This window comes from Sinocyclocheilus grahami, unplaced genomic scaffold (genome assembly GCF_001515645.1).
Source record: "Sinocyclocheilus grahami isolate Dianchi unplaced genomic scaffold, SAMN03320097.WGS_v1.1 scaffold1347.1, whole genome shotgun sequence".
NCBI lineage: Eukaryota > Metazoa > Chordata > Actinopteri > Cypriniformes > Cyprinidae > Sinocyclocheilus > Sinocyclocheilus grahami.
The window spans coordinates 299,105-321,182 of NW_015506526.1; the positions used below are offsets into that span (position 1 = coordinate 299,105).

At 40.6% G+C, this 22,078-nt stretch overlaps 2 protein-coding genes across 2 annotated transcripts in view; one reads left to right on the plus strand and one right to left on the minus strand.

Moving 5' to 3' along the window:
- Positions 1 to 1,873: 1,873 nt before the first annotated feature.
- The window catches only part of LOC107569463 (voltage-dependent calcium channel gamma-5 subunit-like), a 31,260-nt gene continuing 11,055 nt past the window's right edge, over positions 1,874 to 22,078 (minus strand). The window contains exons 2-7 of the mRNA XM_016255562.1: positions 12,973 to 13,212; positions 9,715 to 9,756; positions 8,456 to 8,542; positions 6,924 to 7,064; positions 6,430 to 6,575; positions 1,874 to 2,575 (exon numbers count right to left, since the gene is read on the minus strand). Of these exons, the coding sequence (XP_016111048.1) occupies positions 2,318 to 2,575; positions 6,430 to 6,575; positions 6,924 to 7,064; positions 8,456 to 8,542; positions 9,715 to 9,756; positions 12,973 to 13,168 (870 nt within the window). The 5' untranslated portion in view covers positions 13,169 to 13,212 and the 3' untranslated portion in view covers positions 1,874 to 2,317. The remainder of the gene's footprint in view (positions 2,576 to 6,429; positions 6,576 to 6,923; positions 7,065 to 8,455; positions 8,543 to 9,714; positions 9,757 to 12,972; positions 13,213 to 22,078) is intronic.
- Positions 21,241 to 22,078, plus strand: part of LOC107569451 (tectonic-2-like) — a 14,103-nt gene continuing 13,265 nt past the window's right edge. Inside the window, exon 1 of the mRNA XM_016255554.1 lies at positions 21,241 to 21,398. Coding sequence (XP_016111040.1) covers positions 21,241 to 21,398 — 158 coding nt within the window. The remainder of the gene's footprint in view (positions 21,399 to 22,078) is intronic.

Genomic DNA, 22,078 nt, shown 5'->3' on the forward strand with positions numbered 1-22,078 from the left:
TCAGTTTTGGTTAAGCAATGCTCTTCTGCATGGGTGAATCTGATGCTTTCATATTGTCTGAGCAAGTAAGTAATATATCTATGAAGTTTACCATTATTATGGGCTTAGTTATTTTGGGCAAGAATGCTGTTTTGGACAGATTTTGTCTCAAAAATTAATTGCTAATGAAGAATTGATTAATTTCTAATGAAGAATAAAAAAAACGTAACGTACCTTTTTAAATCATGTAATATATTTTGCATTATACACACTTTCAATGCAGTGGCTACACGATAATATAGTGTGACATCAGTAAAAAAGTTTCTGTAACATATTTACATATTTAAAGGGGTCATATGATGCGATTTCAATTTTTCCTTTCTCTTTGGAGTGTTACAAGCTCTTGGTGCATAAAGAAGATCTGTAAAGTTGCAAATACTAAAGTCTCAAATTCAAAGAGATATTCTTTATAAAATAATTTTATAAACAGTCATTTTTAAGAGTCAACCACGCCTACCTAAAACGGCTCGTTCTAACACGCCCCCACATGTCTACGTCACGATGTGGGAAGATTTGCATAACGCCGCCCAAATGTTCACTATTAACTTTTATTCTCGCTGTAGTATTGTTGTTGCTGCCGCCGCCGCCATGTCGTGAAGGTGCAGTGTGTTTCGTTGTGAAAGCGAAACTACTTTGTTTGTCCTTCCAAAAGAGGACTGGAGTTGATCCGTGCTGGTCACTGAGGAAATACATCAACTTCGCGCTGTGAATCGCCGAATCGGCTTTCACCGTGGACGAAGCGGAGTCCAGCCCGGGGTCGTCACATGTGGTTGCCACAAGCCCGCCGGACGCTCTTTCGTCGAATCCGCTGGCCGCGCCGTTCTCAAGCCCCCCCGCCTCCGCTCACTCTAGGCCTCTGGCCTCCGCTCACTCTAGCCCGCCGTGTGTTTCGTGATGATATAATGTTCTTTTTAGCAACATCATATGACTTCTTTAACATGTTTCTAACCAAATATGTACAAAAGTTATAGGAAAAACAACAGCATTATGTTATGAATACAAACAATGATGACTTCACTAGGAAAGTGACAAAATTATTTGATGTGCTGAGAAATTAACCCTTACTGTGATATTCACATTGTGGTAAGAACACTCGTCTCTAATAAATAATTGTAATAACATTTCCTTTGGGTGAGTTGCCATCTTAAGCATGATAAAAAAATTAAAAAAATTAAATTAATTTTTTTCAGAATTATTTGTGACTGCCTTTTTCTTTTCAGACAAATACTACTGGCATTCCATGGTATATGCAAGATGACATTTTTTTGTTGAAACTTGTAAGAGTACAATAGGTCAACTATAAGGCAACAAAATGCTGCTGCTTTATAATTTTATCATGTGAGGAAATTGTAATTACTTAATTTGTATCAAATCATAACAAAACCATATATTTGAATTATATACGTAAAGTGAAGAAATTGGTTATAAAACACATAGAATTTTCCTTACATTTATTCTTTTTTTACACACACACAGTGAAACAATAATAACAATGTTTTTCTTGTAAAACTCAAAACAGTTTTTGTCTTTGCATCACTGATGTGTTGATCTTCTGATTAATTCAGAATGTAAAGCACTATAAATAAATAAACAAACATAAAATAAAAAATAAACAATAAAACTACAATAATATTAACATTCATATAAAACACAAAATGCCTCTTAATCAAAAGACCACAGCTAGTCTCACCAGTGACACCACAACACATAACAAAAAATTTAAGTGTCAATATATTTAAGCTCTGTATTATGGTTACTTAAAGTGCATAAAGGCAGAAACCAGATTAATGGTGAGTCACATCAGCATGTATCTTCTCATTGAGCATGTGCTTTAACGGCCATGATGAATCTTTAAATATAATCATTTAAATACTTGTTTATACCATAATTTCTAGTTCTCTGTTTTCTATAAATACATACATCTGTTTTCAATTAAAGCTGCAATTCTGATAACAAATCTACACAGAAACCAACTGACGGTTTGAATGAAATTACTCTACAAAAATATTTTCTAAGACTTTTAAGAAAAAGGCAGAGGTACCACTAGCTACACATCAGTGTGGTAGAATACAAATAACAGAAAATGATACCATCAATTGATGTATTAAACTCTGAATCACTGCATTAGTACTGAAGGCTCTCAAAGACAAGGAAATAACGTTTATCCTCTGTCCAAACACAACATGATCTCTGGTGCCAAAGCCATTCCAGTACAGCATCTTTAAGAACTAGCTAAAGCTCTCTCCTTCTCAGATTTCACTAATGTGTTTTTGCAGTCTCAACATGGTGATGAGGACATCTGATCATAGTCAGGACACTTGAGAAGGGCAGGGTAGTTTGAATTCATCTGGAGGGATGCTTCACTGGAGATGTCTGAGGGGCTGCGTCCATGAGCCCAGGCATCTGGATGCAGGAACTGGCCAGAATAGTCAGAACAGTTACTGAGGCGAGGTCGGTGGAAACCCGGGTGTGGCCTGTACATCTCCTCTGCAGTGTACCGTTTCATAAACAGGTAGACAGACATTACACCTGCTGCCTGGTGATTGCACAAACAGAGGGCGATTGAAGAGCATGTGAAATTAATAAATACAACAATTGTTACAATATAAATGAATTCATATTATTCTAAATGAGAGAATGTTCTAATGGTTAATAATTTGCATGAAACACACCCAAAAATTTTCTGATTCTAGGGCTTTCCGCACCTCAGCACATGTGCAGAGAAAGTTGAAGCAAAAGAATGAAAATAAACAAACAAACAAACAAGCATGAGGTGCGCTAACGAAGGCCATTAAAGGGATAGTTCACCCAAGAATGAAAATGTGATGTTTATCTGCTTACCCCCAGGGCATCCAAGATGTAGGTTACTTTGTTTCTTCAGTAGAACACATTTGATGATTTTTAACTTTAACTGTTGCAGTCTATCAGTCGTATAATGCATGGCAATGGTAATAAAATCTATGAGAGTAAAAAAAACATGCACAGACAAATCCAAATTAAACCCTGCGGCTCGTGACGACACATTGATGTCCTAAGACACGAAACGATCGGTTTGTGCCAGAAACCGAACAGTATTTATATCGTTTTTTTACCTCTAATACACCACTATGTCCAACTGTCTTTGGGCGTGCGCACGGCTTCCGGTACGTGAGGTGTGTACGCACTCTGGCATAGTTTACGTTAATGGGTATGTTGATATCCAGCCGAAGAGCAATCAACATAAAATTTTCATTTTTGGGGGAACTATCCCTTTAATGTGATTTCACTAGAACAGTTGCAGAGGCTAAAAAAGTTGTTTATCTGATGCAGGACCGATGCTTAGAATAAAGGCCCGTTCACACCAAGGACGATAACTATAAAGATAACGATACAGTTATAGTTCAGTTATAGATATAGTTCTAAAAATCATTCTCAATATTAAAGAATAGCAGAGTCCACACCACAAGTATAACAATAAAGACAAACAATATCGTTGGAATCACTTTCAAAAGATTTTTCTCCAGCTGATGAACGATAAAAAAACTGACAGCTAATCAGAATCCATCCTGCTGTAACGAGCTCAAGAATTTAAAGCGGCAGACGCGCGTGAGCTTAGAATAAACAGACGATATCGTTCGCTGGTGTGGACGCTAATATCGTTATCTTTATAGTTATCTTTATAGTTATCGTTCTTGGTGTGAACAGGGTTTAAGACCTAATAAAGGAGCAATCACAACATGGTAATATTTTTATTAAAGTGAATTTTTAAGTAATCCAAAACATAATTGCAATGAAGAAACTGAAGTCCAGCCGTCTACTTCCCAAGCATCCATGCACCTTCTAAAAATTTATTTATGTGTTTTGGCCCATGATGTCTACTCCCATCATCTGATGGGGTTAGGTGGTTGTAATTGTCTGCATCCTCCCAGTAGGTTTCCATTGGCCAGATTGAAAAGTTTTGCCATTTTAGACAATTTCATGAAGTGCTTAATGTTAGACCACATCCCAGGCCAGAATGCTACATCCTGAATTCTCTTAAAGGTTTTGTAAATCTATGCATGACCACTCAGTGTTGCAGTATAGAAGGAACAAGACCATTGGGAATGAAGAAATGATAGTGATTCTCTGACAGGTGAGTTTTTAGGTAAAACTTGTCTTCAATTACTTCACACTTTTTCCTCTCTCCCCCACTGTTCTTGGCCAGAGTCTGGAATGTTTTCACTCCTTCTGAGTTGTGTTGTTGTTCTTCCAAAATCAGTTCAGCAGAAACTGTAAGGGTGTTGACATCCTTTTGGGTTGTATAGAAGTTACAACTCATATGAGGTTTAATCTGTGAAAGAGCATCAGGTGCTGCATTTAACTTTCCCTTTCAGTACTTAACATGAAGCTATTGTAGGGCACATAGAGTGTGATTGCTGGTAGTTTTGAGAGAATTCATCACCCACTGCAGTGATCTGCAACATGTTCTAGGTAATGTTGCCACTTATCTGATGTTCACACCATGGCTAAACATTCCTTCCTATTTCAGAGTAGTATGACTTTGATTAATTAAGATTGTAATTGCATAAGCTATTACCTCCTCAGTGCTTTTTCTTCTCTCCTGGGTCTACACTGGCCCATCTGGCATTTGTATACACAATGAAGGAATGTTGGGATGTACCAGGATGGGTGGAATCATTAAGCACAATTTCAATTGCTTAAATGCCTGTTGACATTGGGGCATCCACTAAAAAACTTTGCCCTTTCAGTGAATCTAGAAAAACAAGGAACAAACTGGTGGTATTGCCCAGCTAGTCCAAGGAAATGCTGGACTTCCTTGTGATTTTTTTCGGCACAAGGTATGACAAAATGGCTTCCACTTTACTGGAAACAGCTGAAATACTTTTATCACTGGTGACTCAGGAATGTTACTTATTGAAGGCAGAATTTACTTTCCCAGAGTTTAATTGTTAAGCCAGCATCTTATGAAAAACAGCTTGGAGATCAGGCAAGTGCTGAGTAAAGGACAGTGAACAGATCATAATATAATCGATATACTCAAAGCAGTTCCTCCCATGTAATTCTCCCAAGGCTGTCTCAGTTAGTCAGGGGTATGCAATCCTGCTCCTGGAGGGCCAATGCCCTGCAGACTTTAGCTCCATCTTTCCCAAAACAAACATGCTTGGATGTTTCTAGTAATCCTTAAGACCTTGATTAGCTGGTTCAGGTGTGTTTAATTTAAGATTGAAGTTAAACTGTGCAGGATAGTGGCCCTCCAGGAGCAGGATCGGTCACCCCTGCCATATGTTGTTGAAAGGTGGCTGGGGCATTTTTAATCCCAAAGGGCATTCCATAAAACAAAAAGAAGCACCACAGAACACACAAATCGGATCTGAACAGTTACGATACACTGTATGGACAGTCAACCATTTAGATCAGGTTTCAATCAGGTACACAAATAATCACATTTTTTCTGACAGTGTGAACATAGCGATACTATGTTTGGAGTGCAGTTCTGGGTTAGGTTTTTCATTTTGTAGATGATGTTTTTTAAGAAAAAAAAAGTTGATATTTGGTATTTAATTTTAAATAAAAAAATTGTGATATTTAATTAATTTTTTATTTTATTTTATTGCATTTTTTAATTAACTTCAATATGCTTTTTAATCAACTTCAATATGATTACTGGGAACACAAAAGGCACCGAATGCCAGGGATGACCTGGGTAGTAAGGTGTCCAATCTTCCCTGCAGCTGTTGGGCAACTGGAGATATACAGTGGGTACGGAAAGTATTCAGACCCCCTTAAATTTTTCACTCTTTGTTATATTGCAGCCATTTGCTAAAATCATTTAAGTTAATTTTTTTCCCTCATTAATGTACACACAGCACCCCATATTGACAGAGTCGTGGCCTAATTGATAGAGAGTCTTCCACCCTCAATGACATGACTGAGGTGAGACCCTTGAGCAAGGCACAGCACCCCCAACTGCTCCCCGGGCGCCGCAGCAATATGGCTGCCCACTGCTCCGGGTGTGTGTTCACGGTGTGTGTGTGCACTTGGATGGGTTAAATGCAGAGCACAAGTTCCAAGTATGGGTCACCATACTTGGCTACACGTCACTTCACTTTCAGATACTGGAGAAACAATAGTGCATGATTGCATGTGGTCCTGATTCCTTGAGCAGAAATGCTGTGGGGAATGTCTGCCCAAGACTTCAAGACCTCAAAATATGTGTCAGATAATAGAGACATCAAAGATATGTGTGGCTTTAGTTGGTTCTTGAACTTAATTTAGAATAAATTTTAGTCCAGACACATTGGCAAATTAAGAATTATAAAGTATGTGCACACAGATTTTCACACAATTAGTGAATGAGACCCACTGTCTTTAATATTTACACAAATATACAAAGATAATTGGAAGTGTTACCTCAGTAAGCAGGAAGGAGACTGCAGCAAAAGCAAAAGACCATCCATATTTGTAACTGAAATAAGCTTCATTCGTTTTTGTTCTGTTTAGCATCTCATCATTTATACTGGATATATACAAGACCAGACCCACCACCAGGGACAGACCTGTATCAGAAATAAAGAGAAAATGAGCCAAAGAAAAATAAAAGGGAGAGAGCTGTAGTGACACAAATTGACATGAAAAAGTCTGAGAACTGTCCATTTAAGAGCTGAAAACATTATTTATTGTGGAGACTTAGTCTTCCAAACATGAACAGTTTTACTATTATTAGTAATAGTAGTTTTTATTAGTTATTTCTTAGTTTTTATCCATTCAATCATTATAGTAAAATTATAGTACTCTGAATCTTATTATAAAGAAGCATACTTTTGTCCAGCAACATGATATGATTCATTCTTACTGGCTATATATATATACACAGTATACTGAACACTGTTTAAACAAACACCCACCTGACAGGATAAAGAAGATTCCAGAGATGAAGGCCAGAATAGTGCGTTGAGGGCGGATGTGTCCAATATTACTCAGCACAAAGCCAATGAACATGAAGAATAGACTGACCAGCGGGAAAGGAGTAGCAGAGCGAATCATTTCTGTGAAAAAAAACAAAATAAATAATTACTGATGATGGATACCGTATACTTCTACAACCTCTCACCATTAATGTAGCAGATAAAAATACAAACAGCAAATAAATATGAAATAAAATATTATTATTATCTGTAATGTCCTCTAATTCCCTCTTGTGGACCCTAAAGAGCACATACAGAACAAAATCATGATGTAAATGTGAGGCTTGGTGTTGATGCGAAGGTCATGTGAGGGTTTAAATGCCACTGATTAATTGAGACAAACAAGAGGTATCATTGGATATCAATTCCTGGTACTCAGACAAACTGAAAATCATTCAACCATTTAGAGACCTCTGACACAATGACAGTGACATACATATGCAAATCAAGAACCACAATATATAATACACTGCAAAATGTGTACAAACAAACAAAAAAATAAATAAATGCATATTTCATTACATGTAAAATAATTTACTTTCTAATTCAAACAGGATTGGTTTCCCTTATACCAGGTTTATATGTTGCTGATGACTCTATCTTTCTTATGAAAATTAAATTATTTACGTTATATGTTTCACGACAACATTTTGTTTTGTTTTACTTTCATATTTCATATGAAATATCAATTTTACATTTCCAGGAATTCTTTTTGCAAATACTGTAATAATACAGTGACATTTTTATATGAACAAGAAGTCCTACAACAGAAGGCATGGTCCAAAAGGAAATCTGATTTCACCATTAAGTCAGTCTGGGATTACATAAAGAGACAGAAGCAACGGAAACAGCCTAAATACATAGAAGGATGTTTGTAACCTCTTCAAAACTGTTTAAACAACATACCCACAGACTACAGCACTCTTTTAGGTTTTAAGAATTGTGTAAAAAATAAATGCTTTAAAGTGAGGATGTTGTCAAAAAGTTATTTATCAGTTAATACATAACTCAGGGATGGGCAACTTCGGTCCTGGAGGCCCACTGTCCTGCAGAGTTTAGCGTCAACCCTAATCAAACATACTTGCCTGTAGCTTTCTAGTGATCTTGAAGACATTGAATAGCTTGCTCTTTTGTGTTTGATTAGGGTTGGAGCTAAACTCCGTAGGACAGTGGTCCTCCAGGACGGAAGTTGCCTGGCCTAACAATCAAATCAAATTAATAGTGTAACCACTCATTGCCCTTTAAACACTTGTGCTTAGTTGTTAAGGTAGTTTGTTTTTGAGGGTGTTCTAAGTTTTTATTTATTTTTATTTATAGTAGAATATTTAGAGCAGTAAGACAAATTCCAATCTTGCAGAATCAATTATTCTTAGTCCTGTAGTGATCAGTGACTAAACAACATTCAGAAAGATCCATTTTTATATCAAAAGAGCCATTTTATATCAAATTTACTAAAGGAGACTTTTACTCACTCAGAACGCTGGCTGTAGACTCTGACGTCATCTGAACATTCATAGGCATCACATACTCTATAGTGAAGCAGCGCCCCTTCTCCTCTCCTTGAAAAAATAAATAAATAAAGATAAAAACTTGAACAATGCCACCATGACATCATAAAATGATTATACAATTATCATACTCTTTTTAAATAAATTATTAGTACTACTACTACCACCACTACTACTACTACTACTGCTGCTGCTATTAAGTAGAAGAAGAAGAAGAATGAGTACGGCTTCTGTCTGAGATTGTATTTAACAGTGTTGTGAGATTTGCCATAGATTACCTGACAATGGACATTTTTTTTATGTTTTAGACAAACTAAACACATATTTACACACAACTAGATAAAGGTTTTTAATCCACTGGACAAGTTTTTTAACCAGTGGACCACAATCAGTATGTCAGCTAAATTGCTGAGTGGTGCAAAGGTTTGTAGGTCAAACGTTTTGCCTTGTAGTGTTTTTAGCAACAAGGCCACTCAATAGCGCATACTACTCGTACAGAACCATTTGGACCTATATGGATGTGACCCCAGTGCAAAATGCTGTTATATAATCCATTAAGAATAACGCTGACAATGTCTGCAAACAGTGTCTGTTTTGTGAGATCGAATGAACTGAATGTAAGAATGACAAACAGAATATTCACTGTGCCTGCAATAATAATAATATCAAGTTAATTAAATATGCTACTGTTCAAAAGTTTGGGGTCTGTAAATTTTTTCTAAATACTTTTGAAAGAAGTCTCTAATGCTCACCAAGGCTGAATTTATTTTAACAAAAGAATAATAATAAAAATAATACAGTAAAAACAGTACTATTGTGAAATATAAATATATATATATAAATTAGATGTTTTGTATTTTAAAATTGAAATGGAAAAGCTGAATTTTCAGTTGTTATCACTCCAGTATTCCGCGTCACATGATCCTTCAAAAATCATTATAATATGCTGAGTTGGTGTTCAAGAAATATCATTATTATCAGTGTTGAAAACATTTGTGCTGCTGAATTTTTTGTGGAAACCATGGTACATTTTTTTCAGGATTCTTTAATTAATAGAATGTTCAAAACATCAATCAAGCACTTATTTGTTGAAATATTCTGTAACATTTTAAATGTCTTTACTGTCACTTTTGATTAATTTAATGTGTCCTTACTGAATAAAAGTATTAATTTCTTTTAAAAACAAAAGCTGAGAAAAATAGAGGCGAGAAAAGAAAAGATACCTGATTTACCAGTTGGTAACACTGTCGCTGGAGCTGGTGACTCTAAAAGGAAGAGGAACCAAAATCAATTGTTGCCTGTATATCTAAATGCCAATTTGCTATTTGTGAGGTAATGGCAGTACAGAGTGAAACAGGAAGAGGTACAGGATCTGCCTTGTAAGACTGTACAGCCTTCAAAGGCTGGTTAGTGGAAAATACTGGAATCCAGACCAGGGTTTACAGGATATAGTAGAGAAGAATCTTTGTTTCAAAATCAGGATTTAAAAGTTCATCAGCAACTTTATCACCCCAAATATCATCCCACTTTGTCACTCTGAGCCATTCTCGCTTAAGCTCAACCTTAGAAATGCCATCTTTGCCATCGAACACACAGAATTCTCTGTGCACCTAGCGGACAGAATATGGGACCTCTCAGGGAAAAGCAAAGTAGGGGGTGTGTGCTTCATGATCAACAACTGTGATCAGAAGAATGTACATCCTATCTAGTCTCTTTGCGTCCTCCACCTGTAATACCTCACACTTCTGTGCCGACTTTTTTGGCTACCGAGGAAATTCACAGTGGTCATTATTACAGCTGTCTACATCCCCCCTCAGGCTGACACAGATGAAGCACTCAGGGAACTGTATGGGCAATTATGCAAACAGGAATCTGTGCACCCTGAGGTTGCGATTATTGTAACCGGGGACTTCAACAAAGCCGACCTCAGAAAGATTGCAACAAAATATAACACATAACATGCAACACACGGGGAGATTGTGTTTTGCACCATTGTTACTCTCCTTTCCGGAATGCTTACAAATCCCTAAATCCCTGAACATCCGTAAAGCAATGGGTCCAGACGGCATTCCTGGCCGTGTCCTTAAAACATGCACAAACCAACTAGCAGGAGTTTTAACAGACATGTTTAACCTCTCCCTTTCCTTGTCTGTTGTCCCCAAATATTTCAAAACATCCACCATTGTGCCCATAAAAAAGACACCCAAAGTTACCAGCTTGAATGATTGGCGCCCTGTTGCTCTGACCACTATCATCACTAAGTGCTTTGAGAAATCGACCCGCTACAGTTTGCCTACCGCAATAACCGCTCCACTGATGACGCAATTGCCTTCACCCTGCAATTTCCCATCTGGACAAGAGGAACACATATGTGAGAATGTTGTTTGTTGACTACAGCTCAGCTTTTAATACCATAGTGCCCCCTAAGCTTGTAGTGAGACTCCAGGCCCTGGGTCTGAACAGTTCTCTGTGCAGTTGTATCCTGGACTTCCTGACAGGCAGACAGCAGGTGGTCAGAGTTGGTAGCAACATCTCCTCCCCACTGACCCTCAACAACGGCACCCCACAAGTCCTCTCCTGTACTCCATGTACACACATGACTGTGTAGTCGCATACAGCTACAATGCCCGTCAAATTCGCAGATACCACAATGGTGGTAGGCCTGATCACCGACAACGACAAGTCAGCCTACAGAGAAAATGTGCACACTGTGACAAACTAGTGCCATGATAACAACCTCTCTCTCTGAACATCAGTAAGACCAATGAGTTAGTGGTGGACTTCAGGAAACAGAACAGTGAGCACACCCCCTTCATCATTGACGGGACGCTAGTGGAGTGAGTCAGCTTCAAGTTCCTTGGTGTTCACATCAACAAGGACGTCACCTTGTCTGTTCATGCGGAATCAGTGGTGAAGAAGGCCCATCATCAGCATCTCCTCTTCCTCAGGGGACTGAAGAATTTTGGAATGTGTCCAAAAATTCTCAAACAATTCTACAGCTATACTGCGGAGAACATCCTGACTGGCTGCATCACTGCCTGGTATGGGAACTGCACTACTCTCAACCACAAAGCCCTGCAGAGAATGGTTTGGATGGCCCAGCACATCGTCAGAGGTGAGCTTCCCTCCCTCCAGGATATCTACCCCCAGCGATGTGTGAGGAAAGCACGGAAGATCATCAGAGACTCCTGCCACCCAAGCAATGAACTGCTCTCGCTGCTACTATCAGGCAGACGGTACCGCAGTATCAGGACCCGCACCAGCAGATTGCGGGACAGCTTCTTCTCACAGGCCATCAGACTGCATCAGACATCACACCTCACCTAACTTTGCACTGCACCTCATTAACAGATTAGCTACACTGACTCTAAGTGGCAACACTGTAGCATGTCTTTGTACTGCTCAGCACATACACATACTCAGTGCAGACTACATCATCTCTCTTCCGCACTCTGACAAGCTATTTGCACTAAACATTAGAGCACATCTACTACGCTCTATAATAACACTGACATTATACTTCACTGTGTTATTACTGTGAATAATACTGAAAGTTACTGTGACTACTGTGATTATTGTTCTGTTTGTGCGCGGCAATCGTCTGTGAGGGGCTGTTGTGCTATTTTCAGTTTTGTGTTGTTCATTTGTTTATTAAAGTTTTATGGTTAAATGTTCGCCGGTTCCCGCCTCCTTCTTCCTGATCTCTGACTTTGTTACAATATGTAAACTTCCTGTGTATACAGTCTATAATAAAATTGTCTGTTGCGCTTCCATCTTTACACCTTTTACTTTATAAGATTAAAACGAATGCTTGAAAGATGGATTCATTATTATTCTTAATGAAAAGCACAACAACAGTAAAAAGGTACAATGACAAACTGGTTTATATAACGTTTATTAACAAAAACGAATAAGATGAGGCATGGCATACACCACATGCTGTATTATATATCAACTAATAAATGAGAGAAAATTATAAGGTTCTAAAAGCGCCTCTCTCACTCTCTTCATGTGATCAGTGAAATCTGACTCAAGCTTCACTGTGCTGCGGCTTTACAGCGCACGCTGTATGGAGCAGAGCAGAGCAGACACTTTCAGTGTTTACAATTGTAGTGTCTGTTGTCCAACTGAACTAAATGGTTTTTATTTCTATAAAAAGCAAAATGACAGTGGGGGCGGTACCGTGGTGGGCAAGAGTGTATTTGGTGTACAGCCGAACACCGGGTAATAGTGGTAACACAGACTACCGCAGCAAGCCTATTTGTGACCACTAAAAAGGTATGTTCTATATAGTATGCATGTGTGTAGTATGAATGTAATCTGGACATACTGCAAACACCATGTTGTCATTATCACATGACCTACCAGTGTCAGTTGCGTCACTTCACTGCCATGCACAAATCTTCTCCGTGTCCTCAAGCCCTAACATGTGGCAGTGTCTCAAAGAAAGGGCCTATAGTCACACAGAGGCACTCACTCACCTGCAAGGAAACAGACCCTCCAGAGCCCTGAATGGAGAGACATACGGATTTCAGTGCTCTGATTGAGAGGCAGGATGACCCCCTCCTCCAGGTAGAGCCAGTAGTCAGTGCTGACAGCAATACCCAGCAGCCCCAAACTACACACAGCAAACACACTGCTGAGGAGTGTCAGTGCCTTCCTGCCACACAAACTCATCTTTCAGATCAGCAGCAGAGGGGACACGCTGCAGAAAACAGGTGCTGTAATGAGAGAAGGCGGAAAAAGTTTATCTTAAACTGCAATTGAACATCCAAATGTTTTTTTTAAAGTACATATTTTAAAATGAAATTTAATTAGTTATTAAGTCTTAAAGGAGCCTACAAAAGAAGTATACTGCACATGGAAATTTATAACACTAATAATAAAGGCATTGTTCTTTGCATCAAGTATATTGAGTGTTACATTAGGGTGAAAGTCTTCACAGAAAAAGTAGCTAAAAGTGTTATGTTAGAATCCCATTAGTTGACTTGACACAACCTGATCAGGGGTGGCTCATCTACTGACTGCTGAAATTTCACCCTCTTCTGTTAGTCACACCCCAATTAATGCTGCCTTTTGACTATTTGTGATCTCCAGGTATGACCGTCGCTTGCTAGTAGCATTCATGCTAAATTTGGTAAAGGTTGCTTCTGTTTGCACCACAGCAATAGCACTTAAAATGTTGAATTGAAAGCTACTGTTTCAGAATAAAAAAATGTTTTTTTACTGCCATATGCGAAATACTTTGACATACTCATCTCTGACCAATAACAAAATACTTCCTGTCTGTAACTAGTCTCAAGTCTACTTTATTTATAAAGCCCTTTCCACTACAAAGTAGACCAAAGGTCTGTACAGCAACACAAGACGAGAATAGTAAAAACAAAAATCAACAATACTAGACAATAATACTATACTAAAACAACAATACTAAAACAAGAATACTAAATACTTCTTTGTACTAGTAAGGAGCCTTGCAGCTGCATTCTGGACCAATTGCAATTTTGAAATAAGAGATTGTCTCACTCCCAAATAAAGTGCATTACACTAGTCCAAACAGGAGGAGATAAATGCATGAATCACTATCTCAAGGTCAGCAACAGACAAAAAAGGATTTCATTTTTGCAATAGTCCTCAACTGAAAGAAGCAACTTTTCACCACACATTTAATCTGATGATCAAACGTTAGAGCTGAATCAAAAATTACATCCAGATTTCTTATTTGGGACTGCACATTTGTTGTCCATGTACCTAACACATCGTTTATGTCACAGTCAACCTTATTTGGCCCAAAAATGATTACTTTCCTTCAGATTTACTCGCATTTAGCTGTAGGCAATTTTGCTCTAACCAGCACTTTACCTCCTCAAGACATAATAAAAAAGATGAATGAGAAGTTGATCCTCCAGATCTAATAGGCAAATAAATCTGAATATCATCAACATAAAGATGACAAGACATACTGTTTTTTTTTTTAAATAAGACCTAAAGGCAACAGAAATAGTGAAAACAGAATAGGCCCCAAAATGGAGCCCTGTGGTACTCCACAGGCAATAGAAACTGAAGAGGAAGAAAGTTCCCCAGCCCTCACTGAAAAGGATCGTCCCTTCAAATAAGAAGAAACCCATTTTAAAACAGTCCCTCTCAGACCCACAACATGCTCTAAACGTTTAATAACTGTAACTGTCACGATCACTACTGTGAGGGAGTGCGGAGCGAGGAACAAGCAGACCAGGAGTACATCAACAAGGAGATTTTAATTACATTCAGGGAACCAGGAAAGCACACGTAGCAAAGGAGGTAGACATATACAATACCGGACCAAGAACTCAGAACCGGGAACACTTTAAATACACCAGATATGACGAGAAACACCTGGAACTAATGAAATATAATAACATGAGGGAAAACACAGCTGGAAACAAATGGGAAACAATCAGGAAGTAGGAACAGGAAAACCAGATAAGGGCATGGAAACACATGGGGAGCAGAACAGAGTCTGACATTTCCCCCCCTCCTGGAAGGTGCGTCCCGCGCCGTAACAATTCCTGCTGGTGCAGGACTGGGACACGGGGAATACAGTTGGCGGATCAGGCAGTCCATGGTGCTGTTACGGGGCTGACGAGACGTGAGACGTGCGGATCCAAGTGCAAAGCTTTATTATTAGACATAGTAAGAGACAGGCAAGGGTCAGATAATGGCAACAGGTATATAGATGGCAAGACACAAGAAAATATTCTAGGGCTAGCATGGGTCTACGAACAGGATCAACAGGGCGAGACTAGAGGGATAAGTACAGGTACAAGGCAAGGTCCAGGCAGGGGCAAACAGTATCAGAATAGAGCAAGACAAGAGGGGGAATCCGAGAAACACAGGCGAAGATAAGTACACGAGGAAACAGACAAGGCAAGACTAAGCTAAGGCTAGACTAAGGTAAAGCTATGAAAACTAATGGTCTCCGTAGAGTTGCTATCGCTAGGTGAGTGATATACGCTATACAGTACTCAGCAGCTTGACGGGGATCAGAGTGAGTGTTATATAGGGAAGGTGTGATTGATGACAGCTGTATGAAATCAGTGCTGTGTGCAATCAACTGTGTGTGTGTAATCAGTGCAATGGATGATGGGAGCTGTAGTCCGGGTGATGTGCAACAGTGGTGTGGTGCAAGAGTCCATAGTAGTGGAAGGGTGACCTCTGGTGGCAAGCAGACGGAAGTTCATGGACCGAATTCGTGACAGAGCCCCCCCCAAGGAGCGGCTTCCAGACACTCCAAACACTATATGGTCCAGGTGGGCGGTGGAGCGGAGGCGGAACAGGGGGAGGGACGGAGGGCCAGGTGCACGTGGAAGTGGAAAGACCAGGGACTGAGGCAGAGTCGGCGGAGAAGGGAGCCAAGGTGGAGCCGGCAGTACAGGTGAAGCTGAGGACCACCACAGCAGAGCAGACGGGACTGAAGATCCCCACGGCGGAGCAGAAGACCACCAGAGCCAGACAGCAGACCACCACGGCGGAACAGAAGACCACCAGAACCAGACAGTAGACCACCACGGCAGAGCAAATGGAGCCGGGACCCATGGCAGAGACTGGGGCCTAGAGAAAACAGAGACAGACAACACAGGCAGTGCATTCCTGGTTTCAGGGACCAAGGCAGGAAACACAAGAAGCTCATCAAAGTTCTCTAGGGCAGTGACAGAGTTAAAGGGACAGACACGGAATGCATTGTTATACTCTGGGCTCATGATAGGCAGGTTCAAAGAAGGGGTTTTGGGCTGTGACAGATAAGGCAGAGAGTTCAGAATCAGCTTCTTTGGCTGGGTTGAGACAGGGTAATAGTTTGCAAATGGTCTCTTTGGCCAGTTCCGGATGAGACAATAGTTCGTAAACGGCCTCCATAGCCATGACAGAACGGACAGAGAGTTCACAGACGACCTCCTTGGCCGGAACAGAACAGGCAGAGAGTTCACAGGCGGCCTCCTTAGCCATGATATGACGGATAGAGAGTTCACAGGCGGCCTCCTTGGCTGGAACGGAACAGACAGAGAGTTCACAGACGGCCTCCATAGCCGTGACAGGACGGGCAGAGAGTTCACAGACGGCCTCCTTGGCCGGAACAGAACAGGCAGAGAGTTCACAGGCGGCCTCCTTAGCCATGATATGACGGATAGAGAGTTCACAGGCGGCCTCCTTAGCCATGATATGACGGATAGAGAGTTCACAGGCGGCCTCCTTAGCCATGATATGACGGATAGAGAGTTCACAGGCGGCCTCCTTAGCCATGATATGACGGATAGAGAGTTCACAGGCGGCCTCCTTGGCTGGAACGGAACAGACAGAGAGTTCACAGACGGCCTCCATAGCCGTGACAGGACGGGCAGAGAGTTCATAAGTGGGTACCACTGACACCTCTGGAGGGTCTGCAGCGGATGCCGCCACCTCTGGAAGTTCTACAGCAGGGCCATCAGGAAACAGGGAGAGTTCATTAACGGTTTCCTCGACTATGACATGACAGGCTGCGAGTGCCTTGCTGGGCGCCACCACCGTACAAGGAGTTGAAGCGAGTGCCGCCGCCTCACGAGGTTCTGCACCACACGCCGCCACTTCTGGAGAAGCTGCAGCAGGCGCCATCGCCTCTGGGGAAACAGCAGCAAACTCCACTACCTTGGGAGGTTCTGCAGCATCAGCCGCCACCTCTGGAAACATCATAGTAGGCGCCGCTGTTTCAAGAGTCTCGGTGGTGGTGTATGCAGCCCATACACTCCATAAAGCGATCCCCATTATGGGAAGCGCTACAGACGGGGGAATAGATTCAGGAACAGGAGGGCTAAAGTGAGTGGGTTTGGGAATACCGGCTGCGCGTGCAGTCACCAATGGTGGGTCCTCCACGCTGGATGCCAGTCTGGGATACCGATGAACAGTCCCTGAGGGTCTGGGTGCCACAGACAGGAAATGATAGGACTCTGAGTGAACAGACGTGATGTGACGTGATTCTGGATGATCAGCTGTGATGTGACCTAATTCATGAAGATCAACTGTGACTTGATGTGACTCAGAAAGAGTAGATGTGACTTGACTTAACTCATGAGGATCAACAGTGACTTGACTTGACTTATGACGAACAGCCGTGACTTGACTTGCCTCATGAAGATCAATTGTGACCTGACTTGCCTCATGAAGATCTGCTGTGAGTTGACTTGACTCAGGGGAATCAACTGTGACTTGACTCGACTCATGACGATCAACTGTGACTTGACTTGACTCATGAAGATCTGTTGTGACTTGACTTGATTCATGAAGATCTGTTGTGACTTGACTTGACTCGTGACGGTCAACTGTGACTTGACTTGCCTCATGAAGATCAGCTGTGGTTAGACTTGACTCATGACGATCAACTGTGACTTGACTTGACTCAGGAAGATCAATTGTGACTTGACTCGACTCAGGAAGATCAATTGTGACACAGTGAACGCCGAACCAACCGTCAACAAAGCATAATCCATACACTGACTGAAAGATGAACACGGACCCTCGTGAACGAGTTTGGACTTTAGCGGTTTATTAATGCCCTCACAGAAAAAGTCTATCAAAACACAGTCCGGCAGATCTGAATAATGAGCGATGGCTAAATATTCTTGAATATAGCCCTCCAGTGATCGTGTGCCCTTGTCTAAGGGCTAACAATATTCTTGCTGTATCCATACCTGTCCAATGTCCATCCGAGAAGCCGCTGGATCCTTGTGCGGCCGAGTATTCTGCTACGGGGCTGACGAGACGTGAGACGTGCGGACCCAAGTGCAAAGCTTTATTATTAGACATAGTAAGAGACAGGCAAGGGTCAGATAATGGCAACAGGTATATAGATGGCAAGACACAAGAATATATCCTAGGGCTAGCGTGGGTCTACGATCGGCGAACAGGATCAACAGGGCGAGACTAGAGGGATAAGTCCAGGTACAAGGCAAGGTCCAGGCAGGGGCAAACAGTATCAGAATAGAGCAAGACGAGAGGGGGAATCCGAGATACACAGGCGAAGATAAGTACACAAGGAAACAGACAAGGCAAGACTAAGTTAAGGCTAGACTAAGGTAAGGCTATGAAAACTAATGGGCTCCGTAGAGTTGCTATCGCAGGTGAGTGATATATGCTATACAATACTCGGCAGCTTGACGGGGATCAGAGTGAGTGTTATATAGGGAAGGTGTGATTGATGACAGGAGGTAGACATATACAATACCGGACCAAGAACTCAGAACCGAGAACACTTTAAATACACCAGACATGACGAGAAACACCTGGAACTAATGAAACATAATAACATGAGGGAAAACACAGCTGAAAACAAATGGGAAACAATCAGGGAGCAGGAACAGGAAAACCAAATAAGGGCATGGAAACACATGGGGAGCAGAACACACACAAAACACTGAGTCTGACAGTAATATGCAGTTTTTTTAAAGCTTTTTGAAACAATATGCATTGGGAAAAATATACAAATAAACTTGAATTGAAAAACTAAACTGAATTTTCTTAAGTCTGAAACACAAAACACACAAGCCAACTCAATACACATCATGGCAAGTTATAAAAAGATCAACTATTATTTTATTACATTTCATATTATAAATAATTATTGGCTGAAATGTTGCAGGGATTCTTTTTCATAATGTACTTTAAACATCATTAAAAAATAATGTCAGAAAGATATCAATAGATGGTTTTGTTTCATCGGACGTACGTGCCTGGCTCGAAGTTAACTTTTGGTCTGTGTTTGTTTATCGGTCTGGCTAGTGGCTAGTAATATGGCACAGACTGTTAAGGTGATGAGTAGACTGAACTTGGGCTCAGGTTGTTGTGCTGTGGGATGCAGCCCAGTGTTTCCCATACATTGATTTATTTCTGGCAACCTGCCACAATATCAAAACTGACCGTCACAAATATATTTTCCAAAAGGCTTTGACTTCGTTGAATAAACATGAGCACTGCACAGTTCAAAATCAAAAATGAGGCGCGGGTGTTTTTATATCACTGAAGGAAATCGACTGTCTTCAGAAAATGTTCTATGTCATTTTCATTTCATCTTGTCTGTGCCTGATAAAGCAGCGTTTGTGAGTGCAGCGCTGGTTTGTGTACAGTCTTATGATCAGGGAAACCTCTATTTCTGTATCACCGCTGTGCGAAGAGAGGCTTGGCAGCCAGGCAAGACAGTTTTAACTTGCTAGCTAATGTAATTTACTTATTTATGCTTGTTATCAGAAATAATCCACTCTAGAGGGACTCTGTTGTTATTGATTCTTTGCAGAAGAAAAAATTTGAGTATGTATAGTACAGCCTCATGAGGAATAACAGAAAATGTTATAATGTTTGCTCTTCTGAAAAAAGCCTTGATGATGTATGCAACTGACAAATGTGACCTCTGGAGAGCGCAGTCTTCAAAATGAGACAGTGATTGAGTCATCAGCGTGCCAATGGGTAGTTAGCCTGGGTCTTTATTAGTGCTAGAATTTGTGTACACAATATACTACAATGAGGGTTACGTGAAAATACTTTTTTGCTGTTAAAAAACACCTTAGCACAACTGAAGGTGTCAAAATAAACAGAAAACACATCATCATGAAGCCAATTATGAAAACCAATCCAGAAACAGCTGTATCATCATTAGAACCCATGCAGCCGCTTTGTGGAAACTGCACAGAATTAGTCAGCGACTGCTTTTGAATCACTCTTGTGGTACGCTGGGTCTGGTGACATTGCATCAGCACCATCTTAAGTCAGACAAAATTTCGAACTGCATTCACTATTTCTAGTCATATACACTAATTGGTCTGTGCTGCATAGCATGAAGACAAACACACCTAATGTCTACAGTGTGCCTGCTCTAATACACTGATAACGTCTTTGAAGCGGCCCAAGCCATCGTTGCTAGTGTTATTTTTGAATTTGTAAAAGAGGATTGGGAGCATCTGTTATGACATTTGTTTGTGGTATATCAAAGGCAGTAACAGATACATCTATGCTGCCTTTAAAAATCGATCAGATGAAGGCATCTCAGGAGACAGCAAGTGAAGCAACAGTAACAATGAATTCTTATGTGCACTGATGCTTTCCTGCCTTTGAATGCGTCTTCCAAAGGCAGCATTTTTCAGCTTTCAGACGCAGCATTGTTGATTCACTAAATGATAAGCTGGTTTCCCACAAAAGCAGTTTATTCGGTGTGGTGAAGCCTCTCCTTCACTGATATCCATTCCATGTGTACTGCAGTGTTACACTTTTTTTCTTTCTTTCTTGGAGCCTTGCCTTAAAGTGGCTCTGGTAACACCTACTGATTGGCAGAAAGACTTAGTGGCAGTGGCATGGTGTGTTTACAACTTTATGCAAATGACGAGCAGAAAATGCCAGGTGGCAACAAATAGCTGTGAGTGATTAAAATGCACATTGTGCTGGGATTTAGTGTGTAAATCATATTGATTATGAATTGGAAACTTTGCAGTTGTTGCATGTAAGTTTTGCAGATTGGCCACACTGTTAATGTTCAGCTTGAATACTATACAAAAACACATCTAATATGGGATAGAACATGTACATTTGGCTGTACTAATAGATTTATATATGAAATTGGAACTAGCTTTTCACACTGTTAAAACCAACTACCTATAATTTATGCAGATAATTGTTTGTTTTGCTTCAGTTTTCCCAGTTTACTAAGGCAGCCATGTTGCAGGATGTTTTGCCACTCAGTCATTCCGACTGAGGGGATGTGTTCAAGCTGGGAAAGTGATGCCACTGCATACCCTCTAGCCATATCACATGACTGGGTCCTGTCCCAAATGGCACACTTCATGTGCATTCGTGGTCTTGGGAACCACAATGGCCACCGCATACACGTTGTCTGTTTAGTCCACGAGAATGTAGGGTATTCCATTAATCATTTTAGCTTTCAGAAGAATGCTTGCGAGCGCCCATATTGCGACCATTATGCGCCCTTTATGCCAAGAGGGTCTAGCTGCAGCCTTGCACTTGCACTCTCAGACTTGCATTCTCAGACACTTGCCCTTCCGCTAGCAACGTCACTTGCAGTCTTTCATTTTTTAATTTTGTTCTATTTATTGATTACTTTTTGTTTGAATCGCTCAACATTTTACAACAGTAGCCAGGTGGTGAAGACAAGAAAAAAGAAACTAAATTACAATGTCACTTGCAATCACCACTTGCACTCTCCGCTACCTGCAATGTCACTTGCAGTCGACACAAATGGTGTGTGTTGCCAATGGAGACAAGACGCTGTGGTGATTAAACGATTAAAACTAATTTAGTACTATAACATACAGGGTCCTGCAAGAGGACAAAAGACAAGACCTGCAAATCCGTGGCTACAGAACAGCAGAATATGAACGCAATGCACAAAGTCTCTCGTTAAGCATTTTCCTCCTGTTGAAAAACATAAACACTTAACATGGTGTAATGTATTAAGATACATTAAGTTCAATTAAAAGATCAAATTCGATATATAGTTATTATTTAATGTACTACAAGGCAAACAGATGGCTATGAACACAATGCGCAAACTTTCACTTGTCCTCCCATACAGCAAAA